Here is a 13812-nt window from a genome sequence, read left to right on the forward strand (position 1 = left end):
GTCTGTATACAGTAAGTGGACCCTGACATTTCGGCACCCACCTTCATAAGCATCTGTACCGGCTCTTACTCCCAAAGTTTCATCCGCTATCTGGTGGAAGCGCAAATAGTATCCGAGCCCACCACAAGAAGAGGGAGGTTTGATCGCCATCATGTTGGAATGTGGTTAGCGTCGTCCCGGTTCCGAGGGAGAAAAATTTGAAATCTCCAGCCAGTGGTAGCCGTCATGTCTGGTTGTGGTCTACTCTGCGTGAACACGCGGAGCCCACTACTGGGCCGCCGGAGCGGTCCGTCACGAAAGGTCAAAGTCGAGAGTCGCAGATCGGCAGCTGGACCAACCCAGCAACAATTGGAGAAAGCCTTTTTTGACTTCAACCTTGTTGAAATCACCGCGGAGTTTTGTGGAAAGTGACTGTTGGGGATGCGCTTTGGGGCTGAAGTTTATCAGTGTGCATACTCTGTAGTTTTTTCCCTTTTGCCATACCTATTTTCCCACACCCATGTGCCTCCCTATCCAATATCCAGAGAACCGAGTATTTTGTGGCAACCGTAAACAGGAGGTGCAAAGTAATGGTTAGTGCACTGACGGGAGTAAGGCATCTTTCTGGGGAAGAGGTTGTTTGGTCGCCTGACAGACTCCCAAACATACGCTTGCTGACTCCGTACTGTTCCCCTATCTCCGCTTTGCAGGCCAATCAGAGAGACAAACGACGCGGTTTATTCCCAGAGAATCGGGCCTGAGATTGCCTGCATATGTGCTTTTTCTGGCCTCCTCCATCCCGTCTAAATATTTATAACTCGTGAGGATGTGTTGGTGAGAATTTAGCCACGTCGAGGATGGCAGCCAATCCGACAAGCCCCCATTGATTGGTTCCTGAACCCGTGGCTTGGAACCTCTGGGGTATACAGGCTTCTAGATGTTCTAGCGCATCGGATTTTGCGGGGAACCTGGTCTCGATTCCCACACGCTCCGTATACGCTGTATGTCCTCTCTCTCCGTTATGTCCGGACCGAGTCCGGAGTTCAAGTCCTTTGTCAAAGCGATCCCATCCCGTCTCTTTCTTTTTTTTTTTTTTTTTGTGCCGCGCATCGTATGAGGTTCCTTCAAAGTTTGATCATCCATCCATTTTTCATCGGATTACCAGAGGGAATCGGTGATCTGGAGGGCCATTATTGAAAAGCCATGTGACAATAATCAAAGGCTGCCTGTAACTGCGCCATCCGCAAAAGCATTCATTTTCCGCCACGTTTCAAAGAGGAAAATGAAACCCATAACATTGTCAGCACGCTTATTCCCGATTTAGGGCTTGGATAATCTTCGACCTGCAGGATCCATTCGGCTCTTGATCTCGCGCCACTGCTTAGTTTCCCCTAAAATGACCAAGGCGGAGTTTAAATCTATCGCCGAAATCCATCCGCCTAAACGAGCTGCTCACCAGCGAAAATCGTTCAACATTCAACCAGAGCTATGAAAGTCAATATTTGAATTTCCCTGTGGCCAAAAATAATGTATGGCTGCGACGCTGGACTATTGGGCATTCATGAGGAATGGCTTGATTGCCCCGTTGTGGAGTCTGAATCTCACAGGCTTTCGCTCCAAATCATGCTAGTACTACTGCTTTGTTGCTGATACCACCACAAGGGGTACCTTTTGCAGATGTACCCTGTACACCTGGCGAACCTATTCTGAAACAACATATCTATCTGCTTTGAAATACCAAAGCCCTGTAAGCAGGGCGCGTATTGTTATTGAAAGGTAAAATATAGCATGTTTTGCAAATCAAACTCTTGTTTTGAAGATGAGAAATTATCATACCATAATCGCTCCACTCTGCCCTTTGTGCCTGATGGAGTTGTTCCGCGCCAATAAGCCGAACCTGGCGACCCTAATCGCGCTTTGCCGCGACCCAACTAGTGACTCTAATATGATTCTTCAACTCGACATATCGCAGCCTGTACATCGAGTTTCCTGTCATTGTGGCATGGCTCTAGCAGTGTGACCCTTGAATGTGAGTCGGCCCTTTCATACTATTTCGCCGTGTTCAGTGACCTGGTAGCAGAACAACACGAGAATTGCCGAAGTGGGCAGTAGGACAGGGTAGATAGATATTACCATATATAAATATATATCACCGTGGCCCATAGTCTACTGTGAAATAGTAATGCTATCTTGTTCTCGAGAGTCAAAGCACTCCCAGATACTCATTCCTCAGTCTCCATCAACCTTCTTCAGGTTTGAATTCCTAGGTCTGGACAACTTGGTGAACGCTCCTCAAAATCGTCATGTCATATTTTCGTCATGAGACATAGTATCCCACAAGCACGAAAACCCACATTGGTTGGCATAATATTGATCTAATCGTGACGTTGCTAGTTATATCTAGTGTGCTCTCCATTACAACCGTTATTGTTGGAGGACAGCCAATGCAAAACCAATCATTTCTGCCCGACCATTACGGCTGCAATAATTTTGGAAGAGGGAAGGTTGTCCAACCATCGAGTGTTTAACATTCTCCATGTAACTCCCAATTGTCGTCCGCGGACCACTGTCACTCCATTGTTCTGCAATGCCACCAGCAACATCAGTAACACACCATTCTTGATTAGCCCTTGTTTCCCGCCTCTGGACTGGGGCGATGGAAATCTTTCAGGGGGATTAGCCATCTGCCAAGCAAAGTCTGCTCCCATCCCGATTGGATCACACACCACGACAAGCACCATCTGCACTATCCAAACTTCCCCGGAGCCGTCTGTCCAGCTTCCAAGGTGGCGGTTCAACGTGACAAGTTCAGGCCCCGATAGTGTGGTTTTGGTATTGAGATGGCGCTGTGGTAGGCACTGGTGGCAGCGGTAATGGCGGAATTGATTGGAAATTTTACCACGCGTTCCCAAGACGGATCGCCATAGGAATCAGGTTGTCGGTATCGACTAGCAAGCGAAAGGTCTGGAGCTCTAAATGAGAGATCAGACGACTCTTTCAGCAAAAAGGGTTTTTGTCATTGCTTGCTCGATGGTTGGTGTGGGAAACCATTTCCGCCGCATTTCCCCCGGACGGTGATAGATTTACAGCGCGGATGCAAGCCAGTTATGAGTGGGGCTTTCAATATCCCTGGTCTGTGTCGACGGACATGCACTCTGTACTCCGTAAAGTGATCGCGGTATCTTCAGCGGTCTGTCGTTGAACTATCGATGCCCCCCATTCAGTATTTTCTTTTTCGTGTTTCCATTAACGAAGCACATGGTTGTTGGTATAAGAATCACCGCCTTTAGCGGTCCGCCAGATACCCTACCTTCATACCATGGCCAAGTACAGGGGCAAGCACCAAAGAATTGTTCTGCAGGAAAGTTGGCAAATCGCCTCTCAGAAATCCTCCATGTGGGACTTCCACAAGGTGCTTAGAGAGTTCCGAGTCAATCCATGAGGCAAATCCGACTCTTCACCCTTCTCCACCCCCCAAATCACAGCCAGGGTCCAGCCGCGGCCAGCGGGGGGCGAAAAACCCAGGGAGCTGGTTGGCGTCCGTTCCCCTGGACCTGGTGCGCGCCGTCGCTTTTAGAACTGCCTTCCCGGCTTCCGCGCGCGCTAGTCCCACTCTCCGATGCTCCTCCCGTGGGAATGGAAAAAGGGGCAAGGTTGAGAGTCCCCCAGCCCTTCGAGAAAACTTACACAACGCATCACAAGATGATTTTGATTATTTGCTCGATCCCCCATCTGTATCTCTAGTTCTGTATCATATTTTCATATTTACCAGAGCTGTATCTTACCTGTCGTACTGTATGTTCGGTATGTTCGGTATGTTAGGTATGTTCGGTATGTACGTACCTATGTCTGTTAAATTCAAACCGATCTCACCTGGTATTGTTGTTTTATATTCATTACAGGTGTTAATGAACTTTATATCATTCTAAACTCCGTAATCTGTTTCATGATCCTCTCGGAGGATCACCAGTTTCCCAACTTGCGGCATGACCTGTTGCAATTAGTGTCCGTTCCTTGCGTTCATGTTGCAGCTGCAGAAGGGAACCCTCCCTGAGTAACGACTGTGTTGATAATGATTCCATACTTGTCTCCATTAATTTTCACCCGATACGGTTTTAGTAGAGGTTGGCATTGACATCGTTTCCAAGCCTCGCTAGTATGCCAAAGTCGGCCAGATGAAAAGCACTCTGTGCAGATGAATCAGGCCAACACGGAGACTTGCAGGCAGTCTCAATGATTGCTCCTGAGTGCTCAGGCAGTCAGGCTGAGAGTTTGGGGAAACCTCGCCATCCTCTCTCCACCCTCATCCCATCAACTCCTTGATAGCCTCGGTGTGGACACCGTCCCTGTTTGGCAGAGCGAGAGTATCGTCAGAGAACCTTGTCATCTGGAGGCGAAGGGACGTCCCGTCCCTTTACCCTAGCGTGTCCCAATAACCAGGTTCATGCATGATGCATCCTAGCCCTGTTCCCTGGAGCCTGAACGACAGCGTGGGGGGTTTTCGGACTGTTTTCTTCAACGAGAGATATCGTTAGATCCCACCCCCCCCCCCCAAAAAGTTGGAACAACTTTGCAGCCGGACTGGGGAGATAATTTGAGTCAGGGGAACCGAAGAGGTGGGTTTGCCGCTGGGTAAACAGGATTGGAGACTTGTGGGTGGGTGCCTGAGGTGCTAAAGCAAGGCTGATTTCCACAATCTCGCCTTCGAGTTGAAAGCAGAAAGTTGCTCAAAGCTTTCTTTTCACGCTTTGTCAGAGCAAAATCCGAGACATGTCGCGTAGGGTTCCTTTTCGCGATATTTTTATGCTATGATGCGTTGTGCAACTGCATCTTCTCCCGGTGGATTTGGACGCCATGGGATCAATCCCAAGCATTCCCTTTTGCCGTTGAATATGAAGCAAGCATTGCGGTATTGTGCGGGGCGACAGAACTCTTTTCAATCCTGCCAAGTGCTGTAGAAACTTTGTTTCCAATGAGCGGAAGGGCTGCAAAAGAGAGAGAGAAACGTTTGCTTGCCAATGTATATATCGAAACTAATATCCATGTATATATATGAACATTAATCCAAGCCGATGGGAATCCACTGGTCCTTTGCAAATAAACATGCACTATGAAACGAGTAAAATTCGATATTATTACATGATAGGACAGCGAAAAAAATGTAACTAGAGCCCTGATATTCTATCCATCTAGAAGGAGATTTGCCACCAATTTTATATCTGATGGATACCCAACTTCTTCGCTCAAAGGGAATAAATAAGAACTGTTGTGTGATGAAACAGGTGCTAGTCTTTGGTGGTGGATTCGGTGGAGATTTTATTAACCTACCAACCTCGACACACATGCAGCGAAGAAAATATGTAAATTCACATCTGAAGTTTGCCCTGACATAACAGGCTACTTCTGAAGCGTCGGTAAGGTATTCAAAAAAACATCAGATATCTATTGGTAGAAGGCTTAATCAGAACCCATCCATGTTTGGCCACCATCGACGTTACGGATTCCGATAGAAGTCTCTATACATTTACCCTACGGCAGCAAGCAATGAAGGCAGTCCGATATTCCGACTCTCCCGCCACTTGTGCGACCTCCAAGTTTCTGCCTTACATTCGAACTCCGGAGAAGAGCTATGTCTGTTCCGTGCGAAAATTGGGTATAAACTTGCGTGATTGTGATAGCGAACAAGTTCTCTAAGAACCAAAGCGCCGCCACAGGGGCATTGTCCCTCCTTTTCCAAGATCGTAATCCGGCCCAAGCATACGCGTGATTTGCCCATTGCTAAACAGTTTTGTAGCATGATCTGAATATACGTTCTCATAGTGGCTCGCCGACACGAACATCAAAGGGGCGGATGAGCATATTTTGACTCATTATTGGGGAATTGAAATATCGACCGGCCCCATGTTGACACCTGATATCTCCTCACATTGTGTCACAGGAATCAAGGGCCGATATTTCGTCGTTGCCGCCGGAAGAGAACATTCTGGGAAAAGTGATTTGTTGATCCTGACAGCCATTTCGACATACGGTCTCCTTTTGTTCGTGCATCCTTAACTTGGGCCTGAGCTCTCAGGTACCCGATACTGTTACCTTGTAATGAGTAAGAATGGATAGTCTGTACAGTCCATTTGAATATCAACTACGTGTACCACACTACTACCGACAACTGATGAAAGGACACTGATAAAATGACAAGTAAAATCAGATGAACACTTAAACACTAGTACTCATAACTGAATACAGGAACCAAAACACAAAACTAATGCCTATAATCAGTTACTGGTACAACTATTTCAACATGTAAATATATTATTTTTCTTACGTTTTCTTTTTTCTTTCTTGTTCTGAGAGGATGGGGGAAAGTCGTAATTTGAGCATAGGATCTCTTTCACGCATTTGGAGCCTTAGAAAGGCCGAAATTTGATACAAAGCGCACGTTGACATATAGTATCATTCCCATGTAGTCAATGCCTTTTTTTTCAGATCTATTGAGACCGAGATGAATGACATCGCAGGGGTGACAAATCAACTACTAGGTAAACGCTTGATCCAGCGTCTGTGCGAGATCCAAATAATCAAATTATCAACCACAACGACTACAGCAAAACATCCGAATTAGCAAAACCACGTATGAAGGAGTATGTCTTCTGGACAACTTGTTAACTTACCAAACGCATATATCAACGCCACAGTCGGCACGATCCACCTACTGTTCAAGTAGATTGAAAACGGCCCCTCCGGTTGTACCTCTACATTCAAGTTCTTTTCAGCTGGGATGAAAAATGAGATAAACGTCACACCCGTCCCGAGCAGAGTCATCAAGACAATGGACAGCATCTCGCCACGCGTCCTACGCGCTTTGCCCAACCAACGTAGAAGTGCAAGGAGCACAAGCGTCAACCCAGACCCTATGAAGAAGTATCCAAACAGTACGTAAAACTTGCTGTAAATGACCTTGTTCTGCTCCTCGAAAGTTTGACGCCCGATGTTTCCTAACCGTGGTACAGGGATGCCAAAGGCCCGCATAACCCAAAAGTATATGTCGTTGAAAAACTCTTGGATAAGCACGTATACTTGAGTATCTTCGTCGAAGGGGTTCAGGGAGAGAAGCCCTTCGTATATCGGTGTGAAATCCGGCACTGGCTCTCCGGAGTGGAGCCGCTGGTAGAGATTGATGACGATTATCCTAAGCTCGGTGACAAAAGCCTCTGCTTCGGATGGAGTTCGCGGTAAGCCCAGTGCGTCTAAAGCCAAGAGGGCTTGAAGGGCAGCTCCCTCGATGATATGGTTGGCAATGTCCCACATAATCCATCCACGGCAACCTTCAACGGCGAGAAGTATTCCCATGTGTAATGGAAGATGCACAAGTGTCCATATTTGCTGGCGGATGCCGCTAAACCAGTTCTCGGGGATCTGGTCAGAGTACATCGTATAGATGAAATACTACACCATATATCTGTTAGGAAACTTGGTAAAAGTTTATCTTCCGTGCTAGGAGCTTACAATAACAAAGAAGTAGCTTATCATAAGGCCAATTGACGTGCTAGTAATATCTCTTATATCTTGGGCAACTCTGGTGGCCTGTATTTGCATCAGCTACACGCTCCCTGGCAAGAAGAGGGGGAAACTTACCGCTCTGGCCATCCCAACAAAGCCTATTCCGAGGATAATCAATGTCATGCTCTTAAATCTTTGGACGATAGCAGTCTCCTTGAAACTAAGCACTTCCCAAAAGCTTGATATAGATACCATAAATATTGCCTCCACTGCCCCAATCACATACCATGCAACGAAGGCAAGATTCCCGCTAGATCTTATTGCAGCAAATGCGAGACCCATGTACGACATTGCAGTAACAAAGAGTGCACCAATAACCATCAGAATTGGAAGAACTGCACGTTTGTATCCTCTTATATACCATAAGATGGAGCCATACTGAAGAACCAGGATAACTCGCGATGACATAAGAACGAAGCTAGTGTTCTGGTACTGATTCGTCCTTGTCGTGGGGCTTGATGAATCGAAATTAGGTCCCAGAATAGTGAAGGCGCCTACAACCCCCAAATGCAGGATTTTGAATAGCCGTGACAGGACGGAGTCGGTATAGAATCGGAGATCGAAAAACGTAGTCTGGACCCAGACGAACCACAGCAACGAAATGTAGCCGGCATACGATTTTAGGCCTATTCGAATGAACGTTAACGTCCATCTTGGATAAGTAACTGTTTGATGACTGGGGATACAAACCTCCAGTATTATTTATTTCATGTGTCAGTGTGAAGCCTGCCAGATTGGCGGCAAAGAACAGGTCATAGAACAGGTCAACCAGCAAAGTGTTGGGCGTTTTGAAAACAGAAGAGTTTGTTTTGTCGGGAGCCTCCTTCTGTATATCCTCCAAAGTTTCCGTAGATGTGTCCACTTTAGAGACGGATTCCAGGACGATTTCCTCATCCTGAGCTTGGACCCCAAGGGACACTGGATTGGAGATCCAAGGCAAGGGCGCTCTTCTCTCCATCTCCAGGTCGTCTTTTTGAAAGATGTTTTTGAACTTCATGATTGCAACGGATTTGACCGGGATGTTGATTCCTATTCGACGACTTTAATCCAAAGGGATAGAGTAACCATGAAGAGGCCTTGGTGACAGAATCAGTTTGGAGTAGGAGTGGAGGGTCTGATATATCTACCCTCCTGTGCACTTTGTACCATGGTAAATAGCTTAGACAGGATATGGAACGGGCGAGAATATTATATATAGGATAATCGACGGGGCAATATTTTTGTCCAGCAGGATTACCCGTAACCTTGCCTTTGGGCGCTTTGACTACGGACTTTTCACCCAAGCTTGATCGTGACGATCTCCTTGTTGGAAAGACAAGATTAAGTAGCGTACAGTGTTCCATTAAGCCTGAAGGTGGAGGACCGATTTTTCATGATATCCCATAGAAACATGATACCAATTGACCCTATAGTATGAATTGACCTATTTTTTGATAGCTACTCAACTAACTTATGGGGAAATGTTGACGTAATTGGGGTCAGCCTTGGCAACTTTTTAGACGCAAATAAGGTTATTTTTAGCTGAAAAGCTTAACTTTAACCTAGTTACAAAGTCCAAGCGAGAAATGATTGATGATTAGTATAATAACTTGAAGCCCAAATCAAGTTGGCACTTCCGAGAATATGCAACTAGATGCAGGTAACTACTAAGGAGAGATGCAAATAGAAAATCATTCGTCCGCATCCTCAAGTATGTGAAAATTGCATTTCATTTTCATCAACTTGTTGTGACATACTGGTAGCTGTTGGAGCTATCTCGTCTGGGGAAGAACATATTTTAGCTTTTCTTTCTTTCTTTTTTTTGCCGACCATTTCGGCCTTCTTACTGGCTCAGGAGCTAATAGCATAAAATATGCTCGCCCGAAGACGAGGCCCTCATGGCAAGTTATTGTCTTCACTACCACGGGACAGCTTCATGACTCTTCCAAGCACGGATATTTTTGGGAGTGGGTCGATGCGCTTTCACTGTCTATGGGCTAATACGGAATCCATATCAAGTCAACGCCATTGATAGGGTGCCCAACTCCGCACCAGACACCACACACATGACCTTCTATCCACTCTTCACAGAGAAGAATTCCTTTTGTTGCCCCCTCCGCAAAAACCCTCGCTCTACACCCCTTCTCCCATCGCCGCCACCAAGTGGAAGCTCAGCTTTAATGCTACTAGGAGATAAAAATAGGTTTTCAACGCAGCGACACAACGAAAACGCATTGACCTATTCGAGAAGGCAAAGATATGAAAAATAAGGAATTACAGATAATATATAGTGCGCCATTGCCATCTCGTTAACTTTGCACGCTCGGACTGTCAATCTCTGACAGATCTTCGGCCGCCATCGAACGTGTCACTGTCGCAGGCGTGAGTTTGTATATCGGTCACAAGGATCACAAGCTGGGAGGGAACAAACTATTCAAAGGAGCTGGCAAATACGAGGATTAGTCCCGCCGTCATTTATCTTATATTTATTCTCCCTTCCAAAAAAAGAAACGAGAGCATAGAACAGTTACATATATTTGTCGCGGCCTGGGTTAAGAGAGTTGGGTTTTGCTAATTGCTGTTCACCCATCTCCCCCTTTGAATCCTCTCTCGCTGGCCTTGGTTGATAGCACTACTGGAGGTTTCGATCCTAACTCCAGCAAGAATTTTTATCGGATGTACCGGGTTACAGGTTATGGCGTAAAAGTGGGGGAGCGGTGATGTCATGTTGGATGTTTTCCGGGGCATGTAAAACAAGGTGCGCCCATATTTCCGCTGTGTATTCGCGGGATGATGCGCGCTTTACTTCAGGCGCGATGGAGGTGAAATGTAAAATGAAAATTACGAAGTGCTTGTGTATATGCGTATGAATGTTTACATACAGCACGGCGCGTCATGTATCTCATATTCATGAGCGAACGACTGTAAAACAATCCTTCCCCGTGTAGACCACTAAGATTCAATATTCTTAACAATATCGACGCGTTAGAAAACAAAAACAACAACAATAAGAATCATTACACGGGCTCGGGGATCTCGGGATGGGTCCCGACGATTAAAACCCGACTGTCCGGTATATTGAGGTGCAAAAGAAGCAAATGAAATGAAAATAAAAAATAGGGGGTAAGAAAGAAAAAGAAAAGGAGAGAGATGGGGGAAAGTTGATGCTTGAGGCTGCAAGGCACATCATCATCAATAGCTACCCCCAGCACCACCTGCGGTAGTATAACGTGTAAGCCCACAGCTCCCTCTTCTCCGCCCATTTCTGCAGTGCGTGTTGTGTTAAGATTTGATTCACACTGCATCACTCGCGCATCTGACCGTTTGGGCTTTGTGGCTGTTGACGTCTCAGGCTCCGACTCCTGTCCAGTGTTCAGTGTTCAGTGTCCAACGCCCAGCGCTCCCTTCTGCTGCCAGGGGAGAAAATCCGGATCCAGGTGGTGCAGAAGACAAAAGGGGAGGGAAAAAACAAAAAGTTGCTTTGAGTCGAAATTCCTCAAAAGGAAAAATTTGTTCATTCGGCCTTGTCTTGGAAATGTGATAGATAGGGTGAATATTCATTTTTTATGACTAAGTTGACCAGTAGGAACGCTTTGGTCTCCTTCCCCGTAACCTATTTTTTTGCTTTTCTCCCACGCAAAAATTAAAAAAGCCCTTCTTTTTTGGTTTTCATGCAAACAAAGGACGGAAAATCAAAAGAACAATGATGCTGCGTGAAAAGGACAAAATTCCGGACGAAAACAAAGAGGTTTTTTCTAGCCCTAGCCCTCGCATATCTGTCCAGCCAGGAGACATATGAATTCGCAGCTGTACCTGGAAAACGGGTATGAAACATCCAATGGTCTGGGGCCTTGATGAGCACATACGAGCCAATAGGGCATCATAGCTTGAGTTGATTTCCCTGATGAAGAGGTTCAAATTAAAAGGGAGAATTCTGATGCGACTGCGACGGTCTGCGAGATGGGTGCTGAGTCAACTTGGTGCCAAGTTAAGTTAGTTAACTGGTTACCAGATACGGCGGGCGTTTTTTTTTTTATTGTCCCTTTCACCTATCACAGCATGAACACTATCCTCTCCTTTCTTTCTTCCCATGGATATTGTTGGTGGTCTTGTTGAAATGGCAGCCAGCTAGGTTATTGACTGGCGAATTCTTTGTGAAAGTTCTGAGAGATAAGACTGTTTTATGCTGTATTATTTCCTGCATGGACCGGGAATCAGTTGGCTCCGTCCCCGAAAGAGCAGCCGGAGAGCTCTGGAGCGGTGTTCCCAGCGAGATACTGGCACTCTGCGGGTTGGTTGGTGACAATCACAGACATAGGCACATTTACTGGCGATCATCCCTGGCGGAAATAATCTGCCCGCCAGCTAGCCTAGACACTTCCATGTCGTGGATCGGCGAGACCGCCAGAGAACTTCAAAATCCACATGCCCCCTTGGCCCCTTGGATGCTAGCAGGGCCAAAATATTCCGTTGCGGTCCTTGTCAGCGTAACTCTGAACCCTGACGCTCATTCCCCCTCATCCAAGTGGCTTGTCACCTCGCAGCTCACAATGGTCAGGTGACGAAACGTCAGGGTCTGGGCTCCGTGTCAAACCGACTTTAATCACGTGAGATGTAGTGTGCCCCGATATTCCCCGATCGGCACCCAGACAAACCACGTGTCAGATTAGCCGGCGGGCATAGCCGCGCGGCGCCGGTTCCGAACTTGGGCACCAAGGCCCAGGCCCTTGCGAGGCTGTGACAGGGCGCCGAGGCTATCTATCTTTTTGTCGCCTTGAGCCCCTCCGGCTTCAATATTGCCGTGGCCGCTTGCCTCCGAACATCGACAGGGAAAATACAGAGGAACGTACATTCTAAAAGAGCCGGAAAGGAAGAAAAGTGGAGGAGGGGCTGTCATTCTTGACGATGGGAGGAGGGCAAGAGGTTGATGGGAGGCTCTCATCCCGATCTCCACTTTGCTGATGAGATTCCATCCTTCCGCAGTATTTTCCGAGCATATTGTTGATGCTGCAGCCGTTGTCTTCCGGGCGTAACTCGCTGGTGGAATGACAGCCACCAACCAACGTTTATCGGGTGCCGGAGCACTCTGCTCCTGAGAAGCCGCAGCAAAGAATTCTCAGTTATTGATCTCCGTCACCCCTCGCCCGAGCGTGACGGGATTCGGGATTCACCTCCCTTCATATGATATTATTAGCATTCCATAAAAGATCCTTTTCGTATCGACAAACTCTCTGGAAATACGAATACATTCCTATTACAGACTGATATGTGTATTTATTGGTATTAATATTTCAACAACTAACAGTAATCCGGACTCCATGGTGACGAGGGAACATCCTAATGTTGCTCCTCCCTCGCCGCGGATCGTCGTTCTTTATCTAGTGAGCTTTTTTTTTTCCATGCATCCATCATTTCCCAAAGCATTTGGAGCTTCCAGGGTAAGCGATTAGGCGATCCCACCAAGGGTGGGTTGATTGATTGACAGGGTTAAAGCAGGAGAGAATGGAGCGAACTCAACGCCATTTCGCAGTCCAACAACTCGCCCGCTTCCATCACCCCGAGAGTGGTTGTGGGAAGAGTTCTCCGTAGTAATGAGATCGTAGGAAAGATAGTAATAACAATAAGAGCGGAGCTGTGTGAGCACTGGGATCTAGCCGAAGCTGGAAGGTAGGATTCATATCGGTTCCTTGCAGATGGGGGTGGTCAAACCCAAATCCCCCCCGTTTTGACGGGTGTCATGCGATGTGCTTGGTGGTTTCATCCTCCACTTCGGCTGCTCGTGGTTGATGTTTATCCTTATTTCTGTGGGGGGATTCTTCACAGGACAAAGGCTTGAAAATATCACCCTCTCCTCAATGTCCATACCTACGCAGTACCTCACTGGCTTTCATGAACTACTGAACCATGCATGGTCTTACTTATTATGGCTGTAACCCCTCCCTGTCGTAAAATAGAACCAGCTGTATTTTCCCCGGGATGATGGGCAAAAGAAATAGCCGCGCTCAATTCGACATCCTAGCAACGATACGAAAACTTGAAATATTAGTATTAGTATTGCTCCAGGGCATCGTACCATCGTGCATGGGTGAACATTATTTCCCACATGGCAAAAGGAAGAATAAAAAAATAATAAACCTTGGGAACGAACAACAAAAAGTGGGGGGAAAACACTCCATCCCCGAGTCTTCGGACAAATACTTGTATCTCAGGAACTGAAAGTGGGGAGAGGTGAGAATTTGCTGTGCTAGCACTAAGCATTGCGTATGTTGCGTACAACCCTAAAGGAGCCTTATCACT

General features: G+C 46.7%; 4 protein-coding genes across 4 annotated transcripts; 3 read left to right on the plus strand and 1 right to left on the minus strand.

Moving 5' to 3' along the window:
- Window positions 1-3298: 3298 nt before the first annotated feature.
- On the plus strand, window positions 3299-4033 carry HCBG_03048 (uncharacterized protein; the record flags this gene model as incomplete). The annotated part of the gene is made up of 3 exons (XM_045430097.1): window positions 3299-3391; window positions 3465-3783; window positions 3882-4033. The coding sequence occupies 3 exons, from the start codon at window positions 3299-3301 to the stop codon at window positions 4031-4033; spliced, it is 564 nt and encodes a 187-aa protein (XP_045289992.1).
- A 1490-nt stretch (window positions 4034-5523) lies between these two features.
- Window positions 5524-6033, plus strand: HCBG_03049 (uncharacterized protein; the record flags this gene model as incomplete). The annotated part of the gene is made up of 2 exons (XM_045430098.1): window positions 5524-5619; window positions 5800-6033. 2 exons carry the CDS (start codon window positions 5524-5526, stop codon window positions 6031-6033), a joined length of 330 nt encoding a protein of 109 aa, XP_045289993.1.
- A 127-nt stretch (window positions 6034-6160) lies between these two features.
- Window positions 6161-8533, minus strand: HCBG_03050 (uncharacterized protein; the record flags this gene model as incomplete). Its single annotated transcript, XM_045430099.1, has 5 exons — window positions 6161-6575; window positions 6648-7422; window positions 7483-7560; window positions 7612-8162; window positions 8227-8533. 5 exons carry the CDS (start codon window positions 8531-8533, stop codon window positions 6505-6507), a joined length of 1782 nt encoding a protein of 593 aa, XP_045289994.1.
- A 2261-nt stretch (window positions 8534-10794) lies between these two features.
- Window positions 10795-12256, plus strand: HCBG_03051 (uncharacterized protein; the record flags this gene model as incomplete). Its single annotated transcript, XM_045430100.1, has 2 exons — window positions 10795-12068; window positions 12134-12256. The coding sequence occupies 2 exons, from the start codon at window positions 11718-11720 to the stop codon at window positions 12254-12256; spliced, it is 474 nt and encodes a 157-aa protein (XP_045289995.1).
- Window positions 12257-13812: the final 1556 nt, after the last annotated feature.

This window comes from Histoplasma capsulatum, assembly GCF_000150115.1.
Source record: "Histoplasma capsulatum G186AR genomic scaffold supercont2.3, whole genome shotgun sequence".
NCBI lineage: Eukaryota > Fungi > Ascomycota > Eurotiomycetes > Onygenales > Ajellomycetaceae > Histoplasma > Histoplasma capsulatum.